Below are 15100 nucleotides of genomic sequence, written 5' to 3'. Positions count from 1 at the left end.
AGTTTTCAGGGGTTTCATGGAAGGAGCTAAAGAGTTTCACAATTAGATATGATGCTGTTTGGGTGGGATCATTGCTGGGCAACACTAAAAATCACCTGCAGTGTAAGAAGTGACAAAATCTGGCAAAGTAGGTGTAAGTTTAAATTCTGGCCAAAGATGTCCTTTCCTACATAATTCACTGAACCTCCTCTTCGAGAGGGTTTCCAAGCCCTTTTGAGGCTAACTGGGCACCAGCCATGCCACCACTAACAGGATTTGCTACTCTCTCCAGCTCTTGGTTTTTTAATACCCTTCCCCCTTTTTCATGAGAGCTGGCATGGCAATTGATAATCACAATACTTTACAAACTCTGAAATAGGTTAAACCGAGAATGAAATTTATATTTATCTAAAATGAGTTTTCAAAAGGAACTTGGTGGTTTTCTTGTCAGACATAGAGAACTGAGGCTTGTCCCGGGAATAGTATTAAAGGAATTTTTGTATGAGGTGGGTAAAAGTTGGACAGCAAAGCTCCTTCCTATTGTAAGATTCTGTGATACTCAGCATCCTGTATTATTTTATGAAAATAGTTCAGAATATCCGGTGTTTTAAGCATTTTTGTTTGTTCGAGAGGTGAAGTTAACATCCTGTCATAAAACAAGAATGTTGCATCAGTTCCTATTCCTGCAGTGACAATGGCGTAAAGATAATGAGTAGAAGAGGTTACCAGGGGTTAGACATTATGGAGTAGCCAATATAGCCAGATCCTGCCCTGAGGAGGCAGTCTGGTTGCCCTCCTACTTGTAAAATTTGTAATTAAAAAATTATTCAAAACCTAGTTCATAGTATACTAGGCATGGTGACAGAATCAAGGAAATGAACTGTGGTCCCTGCCCTCAAGGGACTGACAATCTGGTTTGAGAAATAAACATGCAAAAAATAAGCAGAAAACAATTGAGTGTTCACCTATGTGGTATTGAACACAAGTGAACTTGGAGTTTTAAAATAATCCAAGTGTCCAGAAGATTTTAGTTAAGAGGCAGGATTAAACTGAACCAAAGACTGGGTCAAATGAGGATGAGTGGGGAGAAGAAGGCATTCCTAAGGAGTGCTAGCATAAGAGTGAAAAGGAGTAGACCCAGGTGAATGAGAGCATGATGTTATAGCAGAGATAGGCACTAAATTGTGGTAGAATGGTGAGGACCAGGCTTGACTAAAGCAAAGGTGAACAATAAGGTCAGCGTGGGCAGGCATGATGGAGACTAATGTCCTCAAAAGCTGGACAGAAGATTCTGAAAGCCAAGTGCTAGTGTTCTTCAGCAGTGGCCCCCAGAAACAACCAGCATGGGTCTGTCAGATACACTGTGAGGCCCGTGGGCAGATTCAAATACAGACGCAGATGGCCACGGCAGCTTGGTGAGGTCCGGCTCGATTCCAAACTGCTAGGCTTATTAGCATGCTGACGGGCTGGGGCTTGCCGACATGTGCCTCAGAATATTGTCTAGAGGCTGGAATTTGTGGCCTGGGAAGTGCAGGGCTGATCTTCTAAGCAGCTGTTGTGTGTGGGATGCGACTGTGTACAGGATGTGATTGTGTGCACATTTGTCCAGATGTGGGTGTTAAGACCGTGGTCTTAAGCATGACGAAATTCAGTTGGCTGGAGGTGGAAGAACAAAGTCAAACTATAGCCTGTAACAATTCTTAATGTTTAGATTTCAAAAGCAACTTTCTAGCTTTAATTACAATTTCATAATAATGCTTGAAAATTTCCAAATAAAAAGCTTATGGATTAAGATGCCATCTCCTTTTGGAATTATTTCATCATAATTAAGAAGAACCTTTTGGGTATAAGGTTGGTAAAGTGGTTGCTCATCTGGTCTTCTTTTGATGAGGATGCTGAGATTTTTTAACTTTAAAAATTTTCCTGCTTTTTTGATTTTTTTTCCCTTTTTTTTGCTTTTTCTTTTGGCTCACCTGTAAGGAGAAGGAAAACAAGGGTAATGTTTCTTTATCTTACCATTTTTCCTTCTTTATATTATGTTTGGACTTTCCAGACTGTGGTTTTGTTTTGTTTTTAAGTCTTCAAACCTGGTTTAAAGTTGCTTCACTCTCAGAGGGGCTCCTTTTGCTTCTCTTTACATCACTGACTTTGAGCAGGAGGCCACAGCCTCGTAACTGATCTTCTTTTGTCTATTCTCTTGGCCTATTACTGCCTTTAATTCTGCTTACAACCCACCTGTCCAAACTACAACCTTCTGAGGCTGGTACTATTATCATCCACTTTTTACAGAGGAGGAGAGGGAGGCCTGGAGAGGGTGGCTTGCCCAAAGTTGCATAGCTAGTATGTGGCAGAACCACCAGACTGTCAGACTCCTGAAGCCAAGTTCCCAGCTACATATTCTGTGGCCCTCTTCAAATTTAACTCCTGAGCACATTACACAGGATTCTTCCCACTTTGTCCTGGTCTACTTTTCTACTTTTCACTCCCTTCATACAACTCCAGCCACATTACTTGAGGCTCCCCGAATACAGCAAGCTCTCTCATGGTCTATGCTTCTTTTTCATGCTGTCCTTACTCTCTTGGTGAACTACTTCTTCTTCAAGACCCCAGTCATATGAAAAGTCTTCCTTAACACTTTCTCCCTGCCCCTCCTTCTGGCAAAATTAATTACCCCTTCTATAATCTTCAAGACTCTTGTACATATCTTTATTTCATATTTCTCACATTGTGCTATAACTGTTAGTGCATTTGCTACATCAGGGAGGGCTTATACTTTATTACCTTTCCATCCTCAGTGTCTACCTTTCAATTCAATACACATGTACTTCTAGTGGAGGAGACAGACAAGTGATACTACATGCAAAAATACAATTATACCTCACAGTGATGACATTATTCTAGGAACAAGATAGAAGCGCAATAACATAAATGAAAAACATACCCTTAAAGGAACCACACAAATTCTTTGTCTTCAAAAGTTAATTTCTAAAAGAAAGAAAACTTTGTTCCTCCTAGTCACGAACCTGTTTCTCCCACTCTTTAATCAATTCTTTCACATCTGCTGAATCTGGGTTTAGACACGTTTGATCCCCATTCTTCATTGTCACACTGCCAAGGAAATAGCAACAAGATTTATTTTACCTTCAATAATTTAAATTCCTCATCTTACTCTCAGAATGAAGTCCCCCAATTAGAATGTATTTGTGTTATCACAATAAGCATCTGAGACTTCCAGTCTTCCTTCCTGCCTTTTCGTTTTCTTAGTGAGTGAGGGGACTTGGGCAAATTTCTAGGATAGCACACAGCCCTAAATTAAAAAAATCCAACTGATATATGCAATAAGAGAAACTTAAACTTATATGTAATGACAATATTAGTGCTGCTCTGTTGGAAATAGTTATTTATGTTTAAGTGAAGAAGCAAAATAGAAAAGCTGTCAATATAGCTACTTTTTTCTTTGTAGAAACTGTGAAAATCAACATGAGTTATGCTAAATTTTCTAATGAAACTCCCTAAAACGTAAAATATTTTTCTGAAACACGATTAACAGACTGGTTGAATTTTTTAAATGACAGCAGACTCTCCAGGAACAATTAAAAATTTTTTTCTTTAATTTCTCTGTATAATCTGAGGGTACGAATACCTGTTCTATAGATCAGCCTTGATTTAGGTTTCAAAAGACTGAAACTAGTGATTCTAATCTTTAGAAATGTTATTGAATTTTTATTTAAATTCTAATTAACAGTGTACTATTAGTTTCAGGTGTTCAATATAGTGATTCAACACTTCCATATAACACCCCATGAAAAGTTATTATTAATAGGAAAGAACTAAAGACACAATACTGCCACAGTAACAGTTTGATTTCAATAGCAAAATATTGGAAATAATCTACATTTAAGCATTGCTCATATAAATTATGGTACATCCATAGGATGGAATATAATTTGGCCATTAACAATGACATTATCAGAAAAAATGGTATTATAGAAGATTTACCAACATGAGGAAATGTTCATGATATAGTGTTAATAAAAAGGCAGTCTATAAGAGTACGTACTGTATGATTTTATTTTTGTGTATGTATATGTGTATATATGTGGCATCTATATATGCACACAAATGCAAATAAGGGAAATTTGGAAGACAAGGGCAAGGAGTAACTAGCATTTATCACCGGTGGTAGAATTATAAATGATTTTTATTTTCTTCTTTTGGGTTATCTGCATTAAATATTTTCTACATGCTTGATAATATATTATCCTTGGTTCTAATCTCTACCAGAAGTTCCTTATTATTTACAACTAAAAAAAGAAGTAGCTCAGATTTATGGAGGGGAAACCATCTGAATTTGAACAAGTGTTCTGAGGCTAATAGTCACACTAAATTTAACGTTCCTGCCAATATGGTACATGTGTTTTGGATGAGTTGTTACTTACATGATTTCAGTTTTCTCACAAGAAGGGCTTGGGGCAAATTGTTTAAGGTCCTTTAAGGATTTTAGGTGGATTGTCCCTTGGCTGGTGTTGATGCAGAAACAGCGTCTATTCCTCATTATTAGGGTTCCTAAGGGAAAGAAGGTAGAGCACATTGATTTAAGGCAATGTCTCTATTTATTTATTTGTTTATTTAGAGCATGTGCTAGAGTGAGGGACAGAGGGAGAGAATCTTAAGCAGGTTGTACGCTCAAGTGGAGCCTGATGCAGGGCTCCATCCCATGACCTTAGGATCATGACCTGAGCTGAAACCAGGAGTCAGATGCTCAACAGACTGAGATACCCAGGCACCCCAAGGCAAAGTCTCAATTTAGGTGATCCATCAAAATGATACATTTGACTTAGTCATGATTATTACTGTCACATTAGTGTCTGTCTGTTGGGGAAAGTGATTAAAAAAAAAAAAAAGGTTACTGCTAATTGACCTATGAGCTGGACCTGGGCCCCAGGAGACTCCTCTTCCCCTCCCCGTCCTTGGAATGTGGGTTCCTCTTGCTTTTCTGGCTCCCAGAGGCTTCTCCAAGCCAAGGACACAGCCTTGAGATAGTGATGTGATGTTGAAGATACCTGCATTGCATACATGACTAAGCCAAGTTAGGGCCTCTTTATAAGTTTTTAGGGGTTGGTGGGCACCCAAGACAAGCCTCCTATGTAAGTTCCCTTTGATATTATTACAACTGCAACCTACCAACTTGGAGTGGCCTGCCTCTTTTTTGATCTCTCCCTGCCCTCTGATTAAGGAGGCCCGTTTTAGATCACACCAGAAAGGCTCCCAAGCTGTGAACCCACACTGTTAATCATTTCCACAAACTCTGAAGGAGGTATTATCCTCATTTTATAGATAAAGAAGCTAAGGTTCAAAAAAGTTATGTAAAGAACACAGTAATTTAGGGGCGCCTGGGTGGCGCAGTCGGTTAAGCGTCCGACTTCAGCCAGGTCACGATCTCGCGGTCCGTGAGTTCGAGCCCCGTGTCGGGCTCTGGGCTGATGGCTCAGAGCCTGGAGCCTGTTTCCGATTCTGTGTCTCCCTCTCTCTCTGCCCCTCCCCCGTTCATGCTCTGTCTCTCTCTGTCCCAAAAATAAATAAACGTTGAAAAAAATTAAAAAAAAAAAAAGAACACAGTAATTTAGCTTTTGGGGGCAGGAGCAGGAGCAGGATTTCAGTTTAGGTTTTTTTGAGTCCAAATGCATTGCTTTTAACTACCATATCTTACAACCTTAAGAAAGGAAATTAAAAAAATTTTTTTAATGTTTGTATTTGAGAGAGACAGAGAGACAGAACATAAGCGGGGCATGGGCAGAGAGAGAAAGGGAGACACAGAATCTGAAGCAGGCTCCAGGCTTTGAGCTATCAGTACAGAGCCTGATGTGGGGCTTGGACTCATGAACTGTGAGATCATGACCTGAACTGAAGTTGGACACTTAACCAACTGAGCCACCCAGGCGCCCCTGGAGATTTTTGCAATATTTAACAAATGCCTATCACAGGTCAGACACACACCTGATTCATGTGTGCTATATGGACCACAATTTCTTAAGCAACTCCCAAAGCCATTTATTACTGACATTAGGGGAATGGAGCTGGTTTTAGACAGAAAGCTATACTTATAATAACCAATTACAACCATCATCCTCATCCTCCCCACTGCCTTGCTTTTTGATAGTGCTTTAAACCTTTAAAAACCCTTGTATATACACTATCTTCATTCCTTAATTCTTTCACTCATTCAACATATATTTACTCAGTGCTTACTATATGCCACACATCGAGTGGTAGGTAGTAAAAGCATGACTATAAATCTCCATTTTACAACTGAGGAAATTCAAGCCTAGAAAAGTTCATTAATTTGCCCAATGGTAGTTAGTAAACAGATTAGAGACCTGATTATTGGACCCTTAATTGCTTAACCACAGACATACTTATCAAGAAACAGTATCAAGGGCTATAAAAAATGATTTAGGGAACAAACCTTTTGACCTCATTATCACCCCGTTCAACAGGCATTTATTGAACAGTTACTACATGTCAGGAATTCACACATCCAGACTGAGAAGATCAATGTTTGACTTAGCAGGTCTTAGAAATCAACTTTGTAGGGATGCCTGGGTGGCTCAGTAGGTTAAGCATCTGTCTCTGACTCAGGTCATGATCTCACGGTTTATGAGTTCGAGCCCCGCTCTAGGTGAGCCCAACTTCGTGTGAACCCTGCTTCTCTCCTTCTCCCTCTCTCTGCCCTTCATGGGATTCTTGCGCTCTCTCTCTGCCTCTTGCTCACCTGCACCCCTTCCTCTCTCCCTCTCTCTCAGGAAAAAAAATCAACTTTGGACAATCAACTACATCACTGAGAACCTTTCATGAATGACTTATATCACTATCTGATGCATGTAATCAACTTTATTGGGCAAATCAAGAGACTTCAATAGCAATTTATATCTCTAACTTTACTAACCTAATATAACTCAAACCCCTTACCTTGACCGCCAAGCAGAGTCAGGAAGATGATACTCAACAAAAGAGGAATACCACTTTTCTTCATAGTGATAGAATGGAGTTCTATTGAATCACTTCTGTATTGGATTTCAAGCCTGAGAATTTCTATAGAGAACACGCTCCTGGGAATCATATTTATTTGGGAAATCCAATTCTCTCCTAAACTCTGATTGGCTGATGTAGCCAAACTGACCACAAACTTAATTGTGCTGGGGGAAACCCTACTCTCATATCCAAGGGAATTTCTGCATGTTTTACTTCCATTTCACATAAATGGGTAGTTTATTATAAGGATATGAAACCAGCATCACCAGCAGCCTTTAGCAAAATCACAGCTATTCACCTGGGTGAAGAATAGGTTACATAATGAATATTACACAACAAGGGTTGGAGATGTGCTTTCCAGACAGAAAATACTAAAGTCCAGATAAATAATACACTTTCCAAATTTTCTTACTATTTATAATATCCTTCTGTATGGCTACATTTATTTTTTCTGTATTGTCTACCCACAGTCAGCATCTTAATATCCTTAGGGACCAGGTCATTTTCTACTGTGGCAAGCTCATTTTTTTTTTTTTTGTATCACTCCTGCTACAGTTTATTATTTTTTAAAATGGTTAGACTAGTTAGTATAGGGACCAGTTGAAAAAAGATAAATGGGACTACATCAAACTTAGAAACTTTTACAATCAAAGGAAACAATAGAGTAAAAAAGGAACCAATGGAATGAATTCAAATCACATATCTGATAAGGAGTTAAGATCCAAATATATAAGGAACTTCTGTAACACAACAACAACAACAAAACTCCAATAACTGGTTTAAAAAGCGGGCAAAGACTTGAATAGACATTGCTGTAAAGAAAATATACAAAAGGCCCAAGCACATAAAAAGATGCTCAACATCACTAATTGTTAGGGAAATGCAAATCAAAACCACAGTGAAATATCACCTCAAACTCATCACGATGCCACTATCAAAAACCAGAAAATAACAAGTGTTGGAAAGGATGTAGAGAAGTTGGAACTCCTGTACACGGTTGGTAGGAATATAAAATGGTATAGCCATTACGGAAAAAAATATGGAGGTTTCTTAAAAAATGGAAAATGGAATTACCATTTGATCCAGCAATCCCACTTCTGGGAATATGTCCAAAAGAATCCATAGCAGGCTCTCAAAGAGATATTTGCACACCCATGTTCATCTTAGCATTATTTACAATACCCAAGAGGCACAGCAACCCAAATGTCCGTTTACAGTTGAATGGATCAAGAAAATGTAGTATATATACATAATTATGTTTTCTTAAAAAAGGAAATCTTGTCACATGCTACAACATGGATGATCCTTGATATTATGCTAAGTGAAATAAGCCAGTCACAAAAGGACAATATTCATATGAAATATCTAAAGTCAAATCTTAGAAACAGAGAGTGGGAAGGTGGCTGCAAAGGGCTGGGGGAAAGGGTGAGGTGAAATTAGTCTTTAGTGGGTGAAGAGTTTCGGGGTTATAAGATTAAAAACTTCTAGAGATCACTTGTACAACAATGTGAATACAGCTAAAGACTACTGAACTGTACACTTAGAAATGATTAAAATGGTAGATTTGATGTTATGTTTTTTTAACCATAATAATAAATTAAAAAAGGAACAAGGGATTAATTGCATATAATGGAGACCCAAATTAATAGTGACTAATACAGAAGTGTATTTCTCCCTGACAGAGGCAGGTGGACTAGGGCTTGTATGGTGGTTCTGCTGCATTAAGTCTCTCTGAGAGAGACATATTTCTGAGAGAGAGAGAGAGAGAGAGAGAGAGAGAGAGAGGGAGAGAATGAGTAAGCATGAGCAGGGGAGGAGTAGAGAGAGGGAGACACAGAATCCAAAGCAGGCTTCAGGTTCTGAGCTGTCAGCACAGAGCCCCATGCGGGGCTTGAACTCACAAACTGCGAGCTCATGACCTGAGCCAAAGTTGGACGCTTAACCGACTGAGCCACCCAGGTGCCCCAACTCAGGCTCCTTCTATCATTTGCTTTATTATCATCTCTAGGTTCATGTCCCCAGTATATGTCTAGGTATATGTTCATGTCTAGGTATATGGCTCAAAGGGGCTTGCCATCATGTCTACTTTCCAGGGACAGGATGGTGGTATGGCAGAAAAAGGGCATGTTTCTCATTTTCAGGCCTATCTGGAAGTTTTACTCATCACTTTCCACGGGCCAGAACTTATTCATGTGGTCACACCTAGCTGCACAGGAAGTTAGGAAATGTGATCTGTATTTTGGTTGATCCACTAAAATTTGGAGGTTCCATTACTGCAAAAAAACAGTTCTTTTTTTTTTAAGTTTTATTTTTTTAATGTTTATTTATTTTTGAGAGAGAACACAAGCAGGAGAGGGGCAGAGAGAGAGCTAGACAGAGAAACCGAAGCAAGCTCCAGGCTCTGAGCTGTTAGCACAGAGCCCGATGTGGGGCTTGAACTCACCAACTGTGAAATAATGACCTGAGCTGAAGTCGGACACTTAACCGACTGAGCCACCCAGGTGCCCCTAAAGTTTTAATTTAAAGCCCAGTAACATATAGTGTAATATTAGTTTCAGGTGTACAACATAGTGTCAATAATTACATACAACACCTGGTGCTCATCACAAGTGCACTCCTTAATCCCCATCACCTATTCAACCCATCCCTCACTCACCTTCCTTCTGGTAACCATCAGTTTGGTCTCCATAGTTAAGAGTCTATTTCTTGATTTGCCTCTCTGTTTTTTTCCCCTTTGCTCATTTGTTTTGTTGTTTAAATTCCACATATGAGTGAAATCATATGGTATTTTCTCTGACTTATTTCACTTAGCATAATACTCTCTGGCTCCATCCGTGTTGTTGCAAATGGCAAGATTTCATTTTTTTTAATGGCCAAATAATATTGCGTTGTCTATCTATACCTCATTGTCTTCATCCATTCATCAATCGATGGATATTTGGGCTCACAACATTTAACTTTTTTTTTTTGTTATTGCCTCTCCTGAGATTAAATTAAAACGAACCCTTAAAAAATAAGATTTTGTTGGGTAGGATTAAACTTGGCTGGGCCACTAAATATGTGTAACATCTAAAATTTTTTCAGTTCCCCCAAGGACCAATTTTTGTTCCCTTGAGGGTAATCTCCTTCCCCATCCCATCCCCAAAGCGAATGCATGCTGTAGAATAATGGGGAACATATATTAGGATTTTCTGTAACATGGTGTGCATTTTTTGACCGATTTTTTGATGACTTTTAATGCAGAACTCTTTTCAAAGAAAACTTGTGGTGACCTTTGATACAGCTTATTCACTCGGTAATGCTTAATTCTGGTAATGACTGACCGTGCATAACGTAGAGCTGGGTTTAAGTCCCAGCTTTGCTACTTAATGACTGCAAAATACTTAACTTCTGCAAGCCTCTGTTCCCTCTGCTGATAAAACTATTACTTACCTCACAGGTTGTTAAAGTTAATGACAACAATTCATTGTTAACCGCAAAGTACCACAAAGCTATAGATCATTCTTTCTAGCAAAGAAAAAGGAGACAAACATTTCTTAGGATAAACAATAAGATCCAGCATGGTCGGCCCTTGCCCACCTTTCCAGACTCTGCCTGCAGGACTCTGCTCCCACACCCTTTCTTCCCTCCGTTCTTCAAAGGGACCATGCCTCTTACCCATCGCGCGGTTTTTGCTCGTGGCCTCTCTGCCTGGAATGCTGCGCCTGCGCTGCCTCGCTAGCCTAGTAGTAGTAACCTTACTCACCTTGGATATCCAGGATGGCATGAACTCTGGGAAGATTTCACTGACCCCCAGACTTGCTCAGGGTTCTTACAGATAATCTCACACCACCGAGTGCTGACATCGAAGGCAATGTCACCTTCACCAGAAATCCTATAGTCCAATCTCCTTCCGCCACAGGAACGAGGAAGGCTTTCGAGCATCCCTGTCCCACGACCGTGCCTGGCGCGCAGGACCTAGGGAATACAAGAGTGAACGAAGGCTCCCGGCCTGTCTCGACACTGCGCGTGCGTGCGTGCGTGCGTGGCACTGTCTTGTTTCGCGGGAGTTGAGAGGGGGGAGGCGGGAGGCCAGACCAGGTGACCTCCCTAGAGGCTGAGGTGCGAGCACTGCGCATGCCCAGCCAGCCCGCTTCCAGAACTTTCAGTGGAGAGGCTACAGGCGCAGCTCGCTCCCGCCTGTGGTGCCCGTGCTGAGGCGGCTGGAGGAACGCATCGAGAGAAAGGTAGTGGCTGAGCTCCTTGGGAGTTCTCCTCTCTGCCCCGTATCCGGCCCACAGCCCCCCGACCCCGGAGGCCACGTTTCCTTGGGGGACGCCAGGAGCGGGGCCTGTTTTGCAGTTTGCACACGAGGCTTGGGTTGACGCTGGAGGGATCAATGGCCTCCAAAGGGCTTGGTTATCGGGGCTGAGGCGGCCAGGTGAGGCTTGGGAGGGTCCTCCGACCATGGTTTGTAGTGACAGGGACAAGGCGTTTTGGACAAGAGAAAGGTCCTAGGGTCAGGAGCCGCGGAAGGCCAGCCTTGTTTAAATTTTTTTTTTTTCAACGTTTATTTATTTTTGGGACAGAGAGAGACAGAGCATGAACGGGGGAGGAGCAGAGAGAGAGGGAGACACAGAATGGGAAACTGGCTCCAGGCTCTGAGCCATCAGCCCAGAGCCTGACGCGGGGCTCGAACTCAACGGACCGCGAGATCGTGACCTGGCTGAAGTCGGACGCTTAACCGACTGCGCCACCCAGGCGCCCCCAGCCTTGTTTATATTACACAGAAGGGGCTAATTTACGCCGCTAACAAGCCGGATGGGAGGGCTCGTGTGGAGGCCCCGCTGAGGGGTGGGACTGTACCCCACCAAGCACCTAGGGGTAGGGGTGGCACGTGGAAATGAAGGCTGACGCTGTCGCCCTCAGCCCAGGCCTGTGCTGTCGCCTTTCCGGAGGACGCCATTCCGAAATTGCCTTGAAAGCTCTGAGAAAAAAACCCCACTTTCCTGCCTGGGCAGAAGGACAGGGAAAATCCCAGCGAAGCGCTGTTTATGGCTAGAGAGGGCTTTTAGGAGAAACAGAAACTCAGCAAGAGGATATTGCAGGCAGTTCTCACAGTCCTGGGAAAAGAGCCAAGGATTATCAGCGCAGTTGAAATCAACAGATAATTCCACTTTCCCTTTGGACGTGGTTTTAACCTGTTTTGCCCCCCAAAAATCCCCGACCCCCAAGGAACCAAATGCTCGGGTAACCTTCAAGAGCAGGATTGCAGGATTTTGTTTTCGTGTGTGTGTGTGTGTGGCAGGATTCTGCAGAGGCAGGGTTTTGTTTTCGTGTGCGTGTCCGGACTTCCGCCTTTCTCTTTTTGATTATGGAATCCGTGTGGTCTGTTTAATTATGGACATAGTTTTAGAGTCTGTCACAGTGACAATAAATCTTCCTTTTTGCTTGTGAAAGGGGAAGTTTCTTTTCATAATGAAATCCCCAGGCCTGTTTGAATTTTTGCAGGGTGGACTTCCCCTTCTCTCAGCAGGTATTGCTAGTTTTAAAGGACGCTGACTTGAAAAGGGTTTATTTCTTGAAAGTCTCAGAAGCCCCTACTTAGCATTCTGATTTTTTCTTTTTTCCTCTCCCCCCATGCAGGGAGTCATTTCTTCCTTCCACAATATTCTTGTATGGTAAGGTGACTGCAGGCAAATAATAGTTGTGGGGGGGTTTCAAGTCCTGTCCACTTCTCAGATAACAGAAGGGAACAAGTTTAACCTTTACTGATCTTGATACCTGGCCTCCTGGTTTATATTTTTTAGGTAAAGCTGGAGGATTGGATTAAATCTATTAACTATTCTGAGAGGGAATGTTAGGACATCATTTAAAGGACAGCTGTGGCTAAATTCTGGCACTAATACATTTTTGCTCTGTGGTAGTCTGACGACCTGTTACCATAAGTATTAAGCTGCCGCCTGATTGAAGAAAAATTATCCTGAAGAGTGAGAAAATATTTTTGTTTAAAAATCAATATTTATTTAAAGTGATTTACATTCACATTGTTTCGGTAAAATTACAAGAAAAATTCGTATTCTTCATTTACTCTTTATCATTCATTAATTTCATTTATCAAGCTGTTATTCTGTACTTTTAGGACACAAATAGGAAAGAAAATCTGCCCTCAAAGAGCTCGCAGTTTTGTGGGGAGAAAGTGTAGCGAGTCCTGTAGAGGAAGTGGTATGATAAAGGACTGTGCTCAATTATTGGAGGCACAGAGAAAGTCACACCTCTGGTTGAATTAGGTGTGGAAGGGAGAGTTGGTTGGAATTTGTTACTAGAAGATGAGTGGGGGAGGCATTTTGAGCAAGAGGCATGAGAAAAAGGATGTCAAAATTTGGAAACTGCAAGAACTTTGGTAGGATGAAGGGTACAGTGATAATAAAATTGGAGTGGTGAGAAAGGAGGCTAGAAATACAGTCGCCACCGGACGATGAAGGGCCTTGTACATCTCTATGTGCTGAGCAAACCTTGAAGAGTTTTAAACAAGGAGTGAGGTGAGGAGATTCACAAAGACCCCTGTTTACACTTATATCCACATCTGACCCTTGTCATTAAGCAGTATCTTTAAATAATCTTATTTTACATAAACATTTCCTTATATCTACGTAGTTTATATTTTAAAAATGTTTTTTCTATTTGTAGCCTGTTTATTCTGTCATCCCTGGAGTTGTTTCTATTTCAGAATTCAAAAAATACCTCTTAATAGTTTTTGAAAGATTTTACTTTCTTGGGATATTTTCCTTTTTGGGAAGTATAGAGACAAGGGTTAAAACACCTTTATATCTTCTATAACATTTTAACAGATTATATGCCAGAAAGGGTAGATTAATTTTGTAATGCCCCCATCGATATGTACATGTACCAGTTTCCCAATTCTTTTGTCATTTGTATTTATTTTGTTTATTTAATATGTGAGACTTGGCACCTGAGATCAGTGCTTATTTCAGTTTCTTGTTGACCTTTTAGTTTGTGTTGGCTTAATACCTGAATCTGCTACCTTTTCAAGATCCCTTGTCAAGTGGAGTCAGAGTATTGACTTTCTAAATGTATGTCAATTCTTTGCATATTTTATAGGAAACTTTAATCCATTTTTAGTTAAAATATCTGCTTTTTTGTTGCCTTCATTTCTTGCATAATTTTTATTGAAGTGTATCACATGTTCTAAGCAATTCTCTGTCCAGTCAAAATATGATACGTTGAAGTTCTAACCACCAGTACTTCAGAATGTGACTGTGTTTGGGGACAGAGACTTTAAAGAGGTATGAGGTCATTAGGTGGGCCCTAATCCATTATGACTGATGTCCTTATGAGAACATAAGGATGTAGCGATGTACAGAGAAGACCATGTGAGGACACAGGGAAAGGAGGCCTGTCAACAAGCCAAGGAGAGAGGTCTCACAAAGAAACCAACTGAGTTCACTCCTTGATCTTGGAATTCTAGTCTCCAGAATTGTGAAAAAATAAATTTGTTGCTTAAGCCACTCAGTCTGTGGTATTTTGTGTGACAGCCTCAGCTAATTAATATAACCAATAGACAGGGGGAAATAGGTATATGTATAGAAAAGTGTATCAGCATTGTGGCTCAGTGGATTTTCACCAAATTTCAGTGGCGTGACAGTACTTTTCTTTTTCCCTAAAGCTATACCGTCAATGAATTTGCCTATTTTTGAACTACATAAATGGTACTGTGTATGTCCTATTTAGAGTCTCATCCCTATCACTAAACGTTTGTGAGATTCATCCGTGTCATGTATGGAAGAGTGTTCATTCACTTTAATTGCCCTGTTATATTCTATTGTATGACTTACCACAAGGTATATATTCAGTTAATGGACATTTTGATTTTTTCCCAATTTTGGGCTAAACTGAATGTTGCAGTTATGAATGTTCTTGTGCATATTTTTTGGCGCATATATGTATGTGTTTGTTGAGTGTATTATTAGGAGTGGAATTGCTGGTTCTTAGAGTGTGTGTATATACAACTTAATTGGTACTGCTTATGCTTCCACCAGCAGTGAAAGAGGGTTTCATTGACCCTATATCCCCATCTATATTTAATATT

The 15100-nt window shown here is 40.6% G+C and overlaps 2 protein-coding genes across 4 annotated transcripts in view; one reads left to right on the top strand and one right to left on the bottom strand.

The window, feature by feature from the left end:
- Positions 1–1665: 1665 nt before the first annotated feature.
- Positions 1666–14269, bottom strand: CXCL9 (C-X-C motif chemokine ligand 9). Of its 3 annotated transcripts, none has more exons than XM_040480978.1 (4): positions 14143–14269; positions 4419–4545; positions 3003–3087; positions 1666–1952 (listed from the first exon to the last, which is right to left on the bottom strand). In XM_040480978.1, exons 2-4 carry the CDS (start codon positions 4532–4534, stop codon positions 1848–1850), a joined length of 306 nt encoding a protein of 101 aa, XP_040336912.1. In that variant the 5' UTR covers positions 4535–4545; positions 14143–14269; the 3' UTR covers positions 1666–1847. The 3 variants fall into 3 exon arrangements, with proteins under 3 accessions (XP_040336912.1, XP_040336917.1, XP_040336904.1); XM_040480983.1 differs by lacking the exon at positions 14143–14269 and adding an exon at positions 10757–10977; XM_040480970.1 differs by lacking the exon at positions 14143–14269 and adding an exon at positions 6949–7066.
- Positions 11093–15100, top strand: part of ART3 (ADP-ribosyltransferase 3 (inactive)) — a 136219-nt gene continuing 132211 nt past the window's right edge. Inside the window, exon 1 of the mRNA XM_040480926.1 lies at positions 11093–11237. The gene's annotated coding sequence lies outside the window, so the exon portion shown is untranslated. The remainder of the gene's footprint in view (positions 11238–15100) is intronic.

The sequence above is a fragment of the Herpailurus yagouaroundi genome, unplaced genomic scaffold, assembly GCF_014898765.1.
Source record: "Herpailurus yagouaroundi ecotype Mexico unplaced genomic scaffold, PumYag 28, whole genome shotgun sequence".
NCBI lineage: Eukaryota > Metazoa > Chordata > Mammalia > Carnivora > Felidae > Herpailurus > Herpailurus yagouaroundi.
This window is presented reverse-complemented; position numbering and strand designations above follow the sequence as displayed.

Bases quoted from the DNA above. Each gene is read 5' to 3' on its own strand.
- CXCL9 (XM_040480970.1), bottom strand. From the start codon at position 7,012: ATGAAGAAAAGTGGTATTCCTCTTTTGTTGAGTATCATCTTCCTGACT. The intron at 4,546-6,948 runs GTAAGGGGTTTG...TCTTTCCCTTAG, and splicing joins GACTCTGCTTGGCGGTCAAG to GAACCCTAATAATGAGGAAT. The intron at 1,953-3,002 runs GTTCGTGACTAG...TTCTCCTTACAG, and splicing joins TTAAAGAGTGGGAGAAACAG to GTGAGCCAAAAGAAAAAGCA.